Consider the following 13,863-nt stretch of genomic DNA (forward strand, 5'->3'; position numbering starts at 1 on the left):
AATGACATTTAATGCATCATCCATGTGAATAAAAGAGGGACACCAACCCCCTAGTCTGCCAGCTGCTGCCCACACCCACCCACCCACACACACATGCACACAACCCCAAAGGACACAACATACATAAAATCTCTATTGTGTGTAAACCTAATGATTCTCATCCAAACTGGGGTCAGCAGAGGTCTGAATACCATTAATTATAAATTAGTTTGAAGCTCTTTTTCGTCAAATATACAACGCCCAGATTTACAGTGCACACACTATAAAAACTCTATATACTGAACTGTAATACTATTCTATAAAAATGGGTTTCTACCTTGTAAGAACTGAAAAAATACACAAATAACCCTCTTGTGGCAGTTTTGTTTAGTGTAAAGTTTGTTTTTTTCGTTCACTTTTATATTTCTGAGGGCACTTGTAGCTCAAAATCCAGGAAGGAACGGTTACACTGATTACTCCATATCCAAATTTTTCACTCAGCAGTGTGTGCATGATGACACTATTGACATTTTTTCTAATATGAACAGTATTTGTCTCTCGACAATCTAATCAGTCTGACCCTTCCAGACTGCTATAAGCCTAACTAATCCCCTCAACCCATTTCTGTACTGTCATGCACAGTTAGGGTTAGAGTTGCATTTTGTATAAAAAAACAGAAAAGTAGAGAGCAGCCTGAACTCTTATGAGCTTATTGTGAAAAGCCTGTATCATCGGTCTTAAGCCAGTCACTGTTTAGAACTGATTACATTCACAGTGGAAAATATTCCTCCCTTCTGACCAGACAGACAGAAATAGACAAACAAACGCACTGGGATTCAGAAAGCTCAGCCAAAATGATTGTCCACCCTAGGAAAGATAAACTGAGAGGAAGCAGGCATGAACACACAGGTCCACGCACACACTTTCCCTCTCTCGCTCTCTCAGACCGCAAATGTGCACGCAGAACTCCTTAATGCCTGGGTCAAGTCTGGGTCAATAAAAGAGAGGCATTTAAAAGTCAAGTGTAATGTTGCCTCAGGGACACCAATATACCAATTTCAAACAGACCATGCACCACTTAAGATTTTTGGGATCAGCTGCTCTTGATTACTCTGGTCACCTCCTGTTCTGAGGTAGAGTGATGGACACTACGATTTGTGCCGCATCACGCTCAGGCATACATTTCCATTTTTGCACATGAATCAAACATAATGGTCAGTTTCGTATGACGTTTAATGAGGACGTTTATGCGCCTCTGAAAATAAACCTTCAGCTTTCCTTCAAGCTGATGATACCCTCACAGCTGGTAAGACTGTCAGCTGAACCAAATCAAGTAGGGTTTTTTTTTCTTTTTGTTCAAATACTGTTCTAAATAAAAACAGCTTACCTTCACAGAAATAAGTTTCTGTATACTGGAAAAACATATTGGAACATCTCAGAAAATAAAGAAAGAATAATACAACTTCTAAGCGACACTATTTCCAAATTTGTAATTGAAATTAGCTAAAATAAAGTATAATTAATGTCTGCCGACAAACATTTTTTAATCATTTCCTCTTATTTAGACATATCAGATACTTCATGGCAGTATTTACAATAAGCAGAAAGAAATACGAAAGGTCATCGCAGCTTGAACCATTGCAGTATCTCCTCTAATATGTGTGGCTTGTAATAGAGAAATACTTGAGCATGATATTTCCGTCCAACAGTGTCAAAAGTTTTGTGATTTGACAGCTCGTCAGTCTTTCATGATGGAGTTGTCTTGTTCAGACAGCCTTCATGATATCATGACCTCACTGTCATGACACAGGCCTTGGTGGATAAAATGAATTATGCATGAGTGATGCGCTTTCTACCACATTTAGGCAGCTATGCATCCATAACCCCAGAAGCACACACAAGACCCAGAAATGCACATACACACACATACACACACATACACACACGCATGCACTGCATATTTGGTGCACTGAGTAGACTTTCCAGTGCTTTACTTCCTTCCTCTCTAGTAGACAGCAGCTGTTCTGTGTTGACTGCAGTGAAAGAGGGAAGAAATAAACACAGGATACAAAGAAAAAGAAGTGAAGGAGGGCAGATAAGGTTACACGGAGATGGCAAAAGCTGAAGAACTTAAAGCTAAACGATCGTTTAAATGAATCAAAACCCGTATTTAATATTCAGGATGTGGTTGTTTGTAACTTTGCGATGATCACTCAGACTTTTACACTATGGAAGTGAAGACATTTGTGGAAAATGAAGACATATTTGGCTGGCCCTGACTTTAGGTAATTCCTGCCAAGGGTTAAGATTGGTTAAGGTTAGGATGTGCTTTCTGTTAGAGCAGACCTTCACAATAAGAGAAGTAAATATTAAAAAGTGAGTCTGTGTAGCTTGAGGCTTGCCATCCCTGCCCATATATCTGTGACCAGAGGCAGAGCTTTAGAAGGAGCAAGGAGCAGGGTCTCTAGGGAAGATCAAAGCATCTGCTCCATTCAGCACACACCAAAGCACCACCAAACATCAATACTGCATCCCCCCTCCCCTAGCCAGCATACACATACTACACCTCCCTCCTTATGTTTCTTGCAAATATGCCCGGGATTCACTTTCTGGTATTCTTAGGACAGCACAAATTAAACAGCTATAGTGTACCATTTTAAAAATACATCACATAAGCAAATTACCACAACACCATGGAGACTGAAAAACAGTTCGTGACCACCTCATCTCATGTCCTGAAACGTGACACAAGCTTACAACTGAAAATATGTTCTTTTCCTCTATATGTGTCCAGCAAATAAGAACAGCAAAACTTAGGATTAAATAAAACTAAATAGGCCTCATATACAAAGATAAATAAATACCATCAGCACAAAACGCATTCACGGTTTACTAAACAGGTGTTCACGACTCACCCTGTGGCTGGAAAGTCTTTCGCCCCTGCTGGAAGTCTGTGCTCCGTCCAGTGTGCTGCTGCAGGCCAGTTTCCGTGTGTTTGACATCTCATTGTGTGAGGTAGGTCCCAATGGAGCGAAGTCATGACGCAGTCAGCCGGACGGCGTGAAATTCATGCCTCCTGATTGCAAAGCTCGTTTTCACAACCACACATGCTTTTACTCGGTCACACTTGCTCACTTATTCAAGAAGCAACTAGCAAAGCTGCGTTAAGCTCCGTTTTAATAGAAACTTTAGACACATGAAGATCAATTGATTATTGGGGTAAATTAATCATTTATTACCTTAATTATGTAAGCCAACTTTCACACAATGTGGAGTAAAAAACAAAACAAAAAAACCCGACCTGCTAGTTGGTACTCGCGTGCAACCACACCGTCACCCTGTCAGTGACTTGGGTTTGTCGTAGAGGCTAAAGGAAGTGCGCATCCACACTCCTAAAGGTATGACATAAACCAGAGACCACTTATGCTTGTTAACTACTTATGTTGTCGCTATCTTCAGTTTCAGTCAGGAGCAGCCTTACTCGCACTGCACGCGCTTACGTTTTTTTGCATGATGATGTCATTTTTCTGTGAAATATGAACACAGTCACACACAGGCCGAGAAACACCTGTCAGCAGGTATGGTAAAAAAAAAACAAAAAAAAAACAGTATATACAGTCACACAGTTTTACTGGGTCCTCCCCTACAATTAAATCTCTTGGAAACAGTATCAGTATGCAGGATAGCATGGTAACAGGCTAATCAAACTCAGGTGTCCTATCCTTTGGGGTGACAGGTACACTTGAAGCAGTTAACACATTTTATTTGTGACTGAGTTAATAACAAGTCTTGCATTTGTTTTATGCTTCTTTCTAAGGATGTGGAAAAATGAAGACCTCGAACCAAAAGCCAACATAGATTATTTGTCTGCTTCCCTCCGGTGGTTGTGTGCTGTCATTACACATAATTCATGTAACAGAAACATTATGTTTTTTTGTACTGATGAACACTCAGCAAAATATGAACACACTATGTACAGTACTGTGCGTTGAGTGATCCACCCTCCATTTCTTTATATTCTGCTTCCAAGGAGCCAGACTTTTCTATATTTTTATGTGATCTTAAGTAAAAGTCCTCTTACAATTTTGAAGGCTTTTAAAATGTCTACTAGCTCCTTTTGCATTCATTGTCAGGAATCGGAAATGAAATGTGAATAAAAGGCTGAAGTATGCCTAACTTAAACAGATCCATTTATTCTATTACACTCTGTCTTAAAACACAACAATCAGGATATTTTATTTAGTTTTCCACTGTACACATACACAGGTCAGTGTGCAAGCTGTATACTCTGTGTAATCATTATATGTTGTGTCAGTAAGAGCCCAGTATACCCTGGTTGGGTTACATACAACAGACGGTGAAGTGTTTTGTCACAAAAAAGCAGTTTAAGTAGAGGTTCAACACAGGTTTATTAACTTTATCTACATGATTTGGTGAATCCAAACACTTACGAATCGTAAAAGTGCCATAACTCTCGCTACCACGACTCTCTTTAACTGTTCACAAATAATAAGACAATAATTACAAATTTTGCAGATGTTATTACAGTAGCACAAAATGAATAGAAAGTGGTAAATAAAATAGCTGAGTTGAGGCATGAGACACATTATATTATAGTGTTAATAGTTCAAAATACATATTCAACATTATTGTGGGTAAATAAAAAAAGAAGAAGTAATGCTAAAAAGTAAACAAACGCTACTCATTAGAGGGTGTGGTGATGATGCTTTCTTGGCATGATTTCATTTAATTTTGTGTGATTTTTGTCACCACTGGCATAAAAACTGGCACAAAAATTCAAGTGTATTTTAACACATACAATACATTTTGTGGTTCCAAACCAGGCTGAAAAAATACTTTCTTCTTAAAAGCTCAAGGGCATTAAGAGTGCGGTGGATGGGGATCGCTTTCTGTTGTTAGCTGTCAAACTAATATGATAGGAAGTGACACACAGACACGTAGAAAAAAATCTCTGAAAATTCAGAGATGTTAGGAATGGTCAGCCTCAGTGTCTGGGTCAGATATAACTCTTAATGCTTAATGAATGCTTAATAACAGTGTAGTTAACAACATGTACAATACTTCCCTTCATGTCATCTGGCACTTTCATTTGTGTCAAATCATTTTAAAGGTAGAACTGTACATATCAGCAGAGCAGAAATAAATTCTGCATTTATTATTATGGTGTAATGTAAAAAAGAAAAAAAAAAACCACAATAACACAAGTGACCTTCAGTGAGATATTGGTGCAGGTGTTTTTCTGTGTTTTTCTGCTTGTCCAGATGAGAGCTGCAGCACAATGTCAGTGTACATTCAGGCTCAACATCAGAACATTTTTTTTACCTTCCTACCTCCACACACTCCTTCTCTAATGAAATGTTAAACTCTGTGGACTTTATAGGCAAACTAAAAAGATTAAAGTGTTTCATTGATTCAAGTGTTTGTTTCTTGTGTTTCTTTCTTCCTGTCAGACACTGGCAATCAATGATAGTTTATTTGCCATTACACCTGCTGAAGAAGAAGAAATTTGTCCTTTAAAGGTGTCTTAAAGGGCTGTCATTGAAAGTAGTTTGTGATTTGGATGATCGTCAATATTAGTTTTCTGCCTACTAATTCAGGTGTTTTGACTAACACTAAGCTTAGACCAGCTGTTACAGATAATCATCATCACCAGATGCATCAGCTTAAATGTATACTCTTTTTATATTGATTAAACTATAAGTGCTTCTCCAGCATGTCCTCATTTTTCTTCCAAAACAGTTCTATAGTTGCAAAACGAAAAGATGCACAAGCATCACATGGCAAAATATACATAAAGCAGCCGTCATATACTTGGATCACATATCATTTACTCTCTCTGAGAAATGACGTGTGCCTAAATACTGTATTTAAACATGCATAGAAATATTGCGCCGATAAAATGTCATTGTTTTATGAGACACATTTGACCCAGTTTCAGTATTTGAATAATAGAAATGACCTCATTTCACTCTGTGCCAGTGAAAAAGCTCAAGCGGTCCATATGACCTAACGGATTAGTGTTACAACACAAGATGTTGTGCTGTCAAATTCTTTGTGGTAATAAAAGCCAAAAAGAAAACCTACTAAAAACGACTTATTTTGTTCATGTGTGCTCCTTTTCCAATGCGGACATATAATCAGTGCTCTTGATTTGCTGCCTTGTTGGGTTACATTTTTACACATATTGCCTAGTCCTGAGGAAAGAGGAGGAGGGAACTATTCCTAACGCTTCTCTTCAGTGCCCAGAAGAGAATCCATGATGTTGGCTTAAAGAATGAATTCTGTTTCAGTTCAAAAGTTTACATCACAGCTGCATGGACCTTTGCTTGAATAGATAAACTTAAATTCAGCCTGTCAAGCTTTAGCCCCAAGCTCTTGAAAATATGTAGTTGCACTTGTCATTTTTGAAAGATCTAATAAAAGCTTGCTGCCCCTTAGGGGTCCTTTGTCCATGCCAAACTCTGACGAACACTGCACACTGCATACCAGAATCAGCTTATTGTTTCATTTGCCATACAAGTTTTCATTTTTGCAATGCAGGCAATTAGGCAGTAGAGGGGCACACATACATGTAAGAGCTGAATAACTCCTTGTCTCTATAGCCAATATGAATGTTGGCCTGTAGCAAAGAGTTTGATGTATATTTTTATTAATCCGGAAACATCCAGTGGAAGTGTAATCAGTAGTCCAGTTGGTCAAGAAAGTAGTTCAAGTGCCTCAAAAACTTCTGATGAAAAGTTTAGGGTGACAAAAACATTGTTCTCCATTGACTCAATGCTGTCTTCTAAGGAGACACTGTCTTGGTTAATGAGGCTGCTTTCAGTGGTGGGACTGATGACGATGATGCGAGGAACACCCTGGGGTGATCTGGGGTCTGTGGGTGGCGTTTTTCCAAAATTCAGGCAATCAAAAGAATCGCTCTTGTGGCTGTTCAGCCTATCGCAGATTCTTCTTTTCTCGCCACAGGCATCTGAAATCGCACTGGTCAGACTGTGGCTGCGCCTCCTGGTAAGAACTAGGAGGGGGAGAGCGGCGATGGTCAGAGAACTGGAAACCAGCTCGTGATCACAGGTCCTTGATGGTTCACTCATGACAGACGGATGCTGGGAGTGTCAAAAAGTAAACACATACATGAGAAAATCACCTTCACATCATGGATGTGTGATGTTTGACTACATGCGGGCAAGTAGCGTAAATCATGGATGAATAAAAGATAACATTGTGAGTTTTCAGATTCACACTTTCACACTTTTTCTGCAGTGTTTTCTCACCTTCTCTGCTGTGTGGGTTTTGGTTGTCTTCCGGTCTAAATGTTTTTTACAGGACCTCTTACAGGACTGACTGTGTGATGATATGCTTCTGAAGGAATCGCCTGACCTCCTGCCCAGAGGCTCCATCTCCACATCCCTCAATAACTGCAAGCAAAAAAAAAAAAAATAATTAAACTGAGGAAGTTTAGTAGATGCCAAACATTATTCAAAGCTAATATTAGTGCAATTTCCACCTGCATCTTGCTAAGATTAATAATACTTCATATTTATTAGAATTTGTTTTAGATAGGCAGAGAGAGAGATTCAACATAAGAGAAATCTTGTTTTTTCGGGCATCTTAAACAACAGCCAGATAAAATCTACTCTAACCTAACTTACCACGTCAGAGAGGTTGGAGGAGGCAGTAATAAAGTGGGTCCTTGATGCTGTCGACTGTCTGCTGATGATTGAGTCTCTGAAAGAGGACTCGCTGATGGAGGATGAGATGCATTCTTTTCGAGGAGTGGGAGACAGAAACCACAGGCAGGGAAATTTCTCTACCAGTGCCATCCTGTACAGTGCAGAACAATGCACTCGTTTAGACTCCAGCTTGCTACATGTTGGTAACATTTCTTCCAGGATAATACATTGGCACTGCACAACACAAGGGGCTTATATGAAACCTTAAAATGAAATTACCGAATCATTATTTACCTGTATTTGTTGTGTATGATAGCATAGATGATAGGATTGTAGATAGTGGAGGCTTTTGCTATTATTGCAGGGACTGTCTTGGAGTATGGCGACAAGATGTTGGCATGGCTGGTTCAGACAAAACAGCAGCGTTTTAAAAAGATGGTTTCGTTTGTTGCATGACATCACAGAATCAGAAATGACCGCTGCAAAGTTCCAGTTTCTCTTTCGCGTTTTGTAACATAATTAAGGGACATATTTGGTTAGGGATTAACCAACATGTGCCAGCTGCTAAAGAGGGTCGCTTAAGTCCATCTGATCATCTTTGCTTGCGCGTGTGCATGTGTGTGTGCACAAGTGTGTGTGCACAAGTGTGACTACCTTTCCCCTCTGAATGAGCAGAATGTGATTTCAAAGTTACATAACCAACTGTATGTCCCAGGGTAGACATGTGGTTTACTGAATGTTGTGATAAGCACAGGTCAAATGAGCAACTTCACCGTCTGTTGTATGTAACCCAACCAGGGAATACTGGCCTCTTACTGACACAACATTATGTAATAATAAAAATCCAAACACAGAATATAATGAGGCAAATATCATTGAATTATACTGAAGCTTTGTTTGTGATTGCTTATATGAAGAAATGCCTGAACTTTATATATGGAGAAGATTAATGATTCAGAATAATATTTGCTCAGTTATTAAAATCTTGTGCTTACAACTGCTCCCATACAGCACACCACCACTGCGTCTCTAGTGAAGTGTTAGTTGTTCCTGTTCACCATGTTGTAGATAAGTACATCTGATAGTGAGAGCAGTGAATGTGCCAAATATCATTTTCTCACCAACCATGTTTTTTACATTATAATGAAGGCCATTCCATAACAAAAACAGGCAGTTGTAAACCTGAATTTTTCTGATTTTTCTGACAGGTATGCTTTTAAATGAACAATCTACAGATGTATGAATCTGTTATGTACATTACCAAGGTATAAAAGTACACAATCATCAATATTAACAGATAAAATAATCTTACCCAGACCAAGAAATTAGTGTGACGCAGGCATATGGAGACCAGGAGAGGACGTAGACCACAATTACGACAAAGGCAATTTTTGCCATTTTCCACTCGCTCCTAATAGATTTCTGCTGGATAAGAGTGGATTTTCTCACCTGAGTCCCCAAACGTTCTAGTTCCCTGTAAATAGAGCAGGATGGACAGCGTGGTAAATATATTCATACTATATATTTCTTCTTTTTTAACTTTACATGGCTACTGCTCCATGCACAATATTATTGCAGAAGATAGATCTTTTAGGAATATCTGCACTGAGGAAAAGACTACAGTATCACATAAATAACCTCAGTTTTCTTTGGGGATGTAACTCTCTCTTTAAGTATTACTACAGTCATCTGAAAGTGCTATTGTTACCACAAATTATAAGTAATAAGCATTTTTCTTAAAACCTTCTGATTAATTTCTGAACACAAAATACCTATTTTCTACATTTGTGTTGATAGTGTCTTAAAAAAAATTGCCCACTCAATACATATGCCTTTCTCCCTGAAGCATGAAGTTCACTGCACCTGCTGCTTAGATGGAAATAGCCCTTGGTCATTCCAGGTCAATAACACAAGCAATTGTTATGTTTAAAAACACAATGGATGCCTCTTTTGAACTAAAAGGAGGTAGATAATGAGGTAGAACACATGTTTTAAATCCAAATTAACTGTCCTCCAACACTACAGTGTGTAAGACTGAGGTTATCTTGAAGTATTTCCACATTTTATTGAAAACACGGTTGTATCTTATCATAAATCCTTTTCTGAGTATCTTTCCAGCTTAGGTGGAGGAGCAGTGCACTATATGCTTTAGGAATAGGCTTGTGCATTTACAAACACAAGATATAATAATAAGATACAAAATACAAAGTTTATCAGGAGCACACGCAGCATCAGAATTCACCAAAGAACTTATAAGAACATAATAATTAAACTAAAAGAAGTAAGTAGTTCATGCACAGTTAGTCCCTGCATTGTTTTTTTCTCTGTAAGACTGGATGTTGCACAGAATCTAATATTATAAATATACAAGCACGCAGCATATTAAACACACAAGATCTGTAATACCTCCCAGTTTTCCTTATAGACAGAAACATTAGAAGATAGCAGTAAAGGATGATTCCCAGTGGGATAAAGAAGACAAAACAGCACAGCATCATTGTGTAGCTCCTACTGGCTGTCGTGTACGTAACATAATCCCACGTACAAGATGTCATGAGGCCCTCTGGGATATAGGAGCCTAGAAGTGAAAATAAAATATGTCTAAATCACAGAAAGCAGTAGTTTTCAGTAATCAATAAAATAGTTAAACACTAGTCTGGACTTGTGTTTACTAGAAGTAAAAAGACATGCAGTTTGAGGAGACTCACTCCAGCCAACTAGAGGAGCTAGACTCCATGCCAAAGAGTAAAGCCAGACCACAAGAATGGCAAGAGTGGTTCTTCTTTTCGAGCTCCAGTGGATGGCCTTCAGAGGCTTGGTGATAACTAGATAGCGTTCAATCGAGATGGCCAGCAGGTTTATCATGGAGGAAATGCCGAACAGGGCACCACAGAATGCATACATCTTACATCCTGCAAGAAACAACACATCAACAACCTGAATGTAAAAATTTGTAAACAAACATATGACTTTAACACACACACACTTCACTTTGTATCAGAACACAAAGGAGACAATTACCCATCTCTCCAAATACCCATTCCTTGTAGAGGCAGTTGATGAAGAAGATGGGGGACTGCGTAAAAGCCATGAGGAAGTCGCTGACTGCCAAGTTCATGATTAAGTAGTTTGGCAAGTTACGAAGTTTCTTGCTGCTGCAAAGCACATAAACATACCGACTGTATGGAAAATCGTATATTATACAGCACAGTGGCATTAAAATGACAACATTAATCATTCTGAGGCTTTCTCGCAGTGATCAGAAAGCTAAAATAAAGTCCTCAAATACAGCAGTAATTTTTGAGACTTTATGTTTAATGTGTTTTGAGTAGTATAAATTTCACCCCTCAGATGACTAAAATGACAATAATTTTGTAATTTCATCGTCTAATTATTATACATATATACTCATTATTGAAAAACACTGTTTGAGTCATACTTAAAATTAAATCAATGCAGATTCTTTTGGTTCAAATGGTATTTGAATCCAATTTCTGCAACTGCAAGTCCACATTTTAACAGGTTAAATTCTCTTTCAAAGGTCACCTTAGAAGAGGTGCAGGATGAGGATCTCACCAAACCATAGGAAATTCAATATGCTGAATTATTTTTGTTTATTTATTTATATTTTTGGCAGGTCCAAAACACTGAAAACATTTGCCTACTCCACATGTAATTATATTTCCTTTGCATGTAAAGCTCAATATAATATAATTAAATAATTTTACGGTTTAATGGTCAACATTGATCAGAGACAAGCTCTTTGTTAAACTATTCGACCATGTGTGAACTGGTGTACCTGTATTCAAGCTTGATTACCCAGGATATTGACCTGCTGTCTTCTCCCGTCACAGCTTTTTGTTCCTGTTTATCCTGAATTTAACTTTTTTTCCTGCAGTTTTAATGAAACGTATTCCACCCAATTTGTTTGAGTTGATGCCTTTGCAAACAGTACTGTAGTATTGAATAATATTGAATGTGTGCGTGCATATTATAAAGCATTTCCCAAAAAATCATCATATTGATTGAGATTTCATTCAAGCTCTAGGTGTGTGTTTGTGTGTGTGTGTGTGTGTGTGTCTGTGTGTGTGTGAGTGTGCGTGTTGTGTGTTTCTTGGAACCCATAACATCATGCGCATTTCTGATTCACTAAACACAAATTATGAGAGCAACACAATGGAAAATCCATCTAATCTGTCTGTGATGATGGACAGAGGAGTATGAAAGCTTGTGACAATCCCCAGAACAGCAGCACCACACGTACACACTGACCCAGTTTTTGAGTACCATTTAACTTAAATGGTACTCTGAATTACACAACACAACACATAACACATTCTACCATCCTTGACTTCTAAAAAAAAAGTTTACAGTTGTGATGTTACGAGACTGATCCATCAGTGGCATGCAACCTTAACAGGTGTCATTTACTTTTGACTTGTTGTATTACATGGCAGTAAATGGTATTACATAGCAGTGTGGATTTCATGGTTGACTTGAACTCCATGGTACATTGGATTTTAATTTCAATGCCATATATATGTATGCAACCATTAATCTAATTTCAGGTATTTGTGCATGCAGCATATAATTATAGTGCTATATGAAGTGTGTGGTTTGTTTGATTTTTCAAAAAACATTTTTTAATTTGATGCTGCTTAGCTAAGATTACCTTCTGGACACTGTGATGCAAAGATTACTTTTACTTGTAATCACTAACTTGTTTGATGCACTGTCAAAACCCCTTAACCTTTATTGTTGTTTTGCTTCATAAGTACAGATAAAGAAATAAAGAGTATAGTATAATAGAGTTCATACGAGAGATCATCACATCTTGCACACTGTAAATGGTAAGAGCTCAGATTATCTACAAAAAAAGTGATATGCACAATTATTAAAAACAAAAATCTAAATAAACAAGCCAGTTTTATACCTACCTGTAGAAGGCAAACATAACCAGAGAGTTTCCAGTGATGCCCAGTGCCCCAATGATGAAGACAAATGAAGCCACAATGTAGTGAACATGATCAGGCACGTCCACCTTGTTGAAGAAGCTTCTCTGGCTGTGTGCTTTCTCTGGCTCCATGCTCTCAGTGGACCACATGGTTCAAACACCTCATCAGAACTGTCACTCTGGCGGGCTGTGCTACATCTACTAGTTTGTAACTAACTTGACTTTGCTCATGCTGAACATCCATAGTTGTAGCATGTGCACAAAAAGAAACACTGGAGAAGTATACAGTTTCTAGATCTAGAGGTTTGATTAATTTTAACTTTGCTGCATGTTTTCAACACCTCCCATTGTATACGATGCACTAAATCAGAGGAATTAGGTCATCCCCACTTTGTGAAATGCTGAATCTAACTAAGTGCATATGATTAGTTTAGGAGAGAAAGCTGGAAGAGCTGCACAGTATGATACGGTTACACTACCAATCTGGAAATATTTACAAAAAAATATCTGCAATAAAATATAAAGCACTGAAAATATAACACCTCCTCTTCTACTTCTTTGTCCAGTGGTATATGATGCAAGACACAAGGTGTCCATATCCTTTCAGATGTTGTCTCCAAATGTACTTTCTGTTATTTGCTGCAGGTCTGCTTCAAAATTGTGTCTTTCACCTGTTGTATCCAAGTATTTCCTGTTGTTGTAGCAAGCTGCCGATATTCTTGTTAAATCCCACACTTGTTTTGCTTTCAGTGTTAGCCTGCAGCCTCTTCAGCCATCGCACCAGCTGTCCACCAAGATCTGAATCAGTAGCCTGTCTCTCATTATCTTGTGAACTAGTGACTTCTAACCTCCCATCTCTCTCTAAATGTGCCTCTCCCTCACTGTCCCATGGAGCTTTGTGTTGCTCTCTCAACCTTTCCCTTGTCATACTCTCTCTCTCTCTCTCTCTCCTCTTTCTCACATGCCCTACCCATCCTGAATGTAATATGGCCCAGCCCTGAGCGCTAACCCTTTAACCACCAGGTTCTTACATAACAAACATATCCACTACTTGCACCAAAAGCCATTTGAGCTCGGAAATGCATCGGACATTGCAAACTAGATGAGAGCACAGTGCATGTAACATTTCACAACCATTGATTCCAGCTAGTACTGCAAGTCATTAGAAACCATTACTATGCAGAATAGTCTATCCGTATTTAAATACATGCGAGTAGTCACGCAAGCTCAATACTGACG

The 13,863-nt window shown here is 38.4% G+C and overlaps 1 protein-coding gene across 1 annotated transcript; it reads right to left on the bottom strand.

Annotated features, from left to right (window-relative positions):
• Positions 1–3,216: 3,216 nt before the first annotated feature.
• opn4xb (opsin 4xb) lies at positions 3,217–13,506 on the bottom strand. The gene is made up of 9 exons (XM_063489261.1): positions 12,608–13,506; positions 10,692–10,825; positions 10,379–10,582; positions 10,077–10,248; positions 8,983–9,144; positions 7,965–8,072; positions 7,650–7,821; positions 7,272–7,415; positions 3,217–7,103 (listed from the first exon to the last, which is right to left on the bottom strand). The coding sequence occupies exons 1-9, from the start codon at positions 12,772–12,774 to the stop codon at positions 6,696–6,698; spliced, it is 1,671 nt and encodes a 556-aa protein (XP_063345331.1). The 5' UTR covers positions 12,775–13,506; the 3' UTR covers positions 3,217–6,695.
• Between the last annotated feature and the right edge of the window lie 357 nt (positions 13,507–13,863).

Source organism: Pelmatolapia mariae, linkage group LG12 (assembly GCF_036321145.2).
Source record: "Pelmatolapia mariae isolate MD_Pm_ZW linkage group LG12, Pm_UMD_F_2, whole genome shotgun sequence".
Lineage (NCBI taxonomy): Eukaryota > Metazoa > Chordata > Actinopteri > Cichliformes > Cichlidae > Pelmatolapia > Pelmatolapia mariae.

Coding starts and splice junctions, on each gene's coding strand:
- opn4xb (XM_063489261.1), bottom strand. CDS start 12,774: ATGTGGTCCACTGAGAGCATGGAGCCAGAGAAAGCACACAGCCAGAGA. Junction 10,826..12,607: donor GTTATGTTTGCCTTCTACAG/GTAGGTATAAAA, acceptor TGTGCTTTGCAG/CAGCAAGAAACTTCGTAACT. Junction 9,145..10,076: donor TCTATAAGGAAAACTGGGAG/GTATTACAGATC, acceptor CTCTATTTACAG/GGAACTAGAACGTTTGGGGA.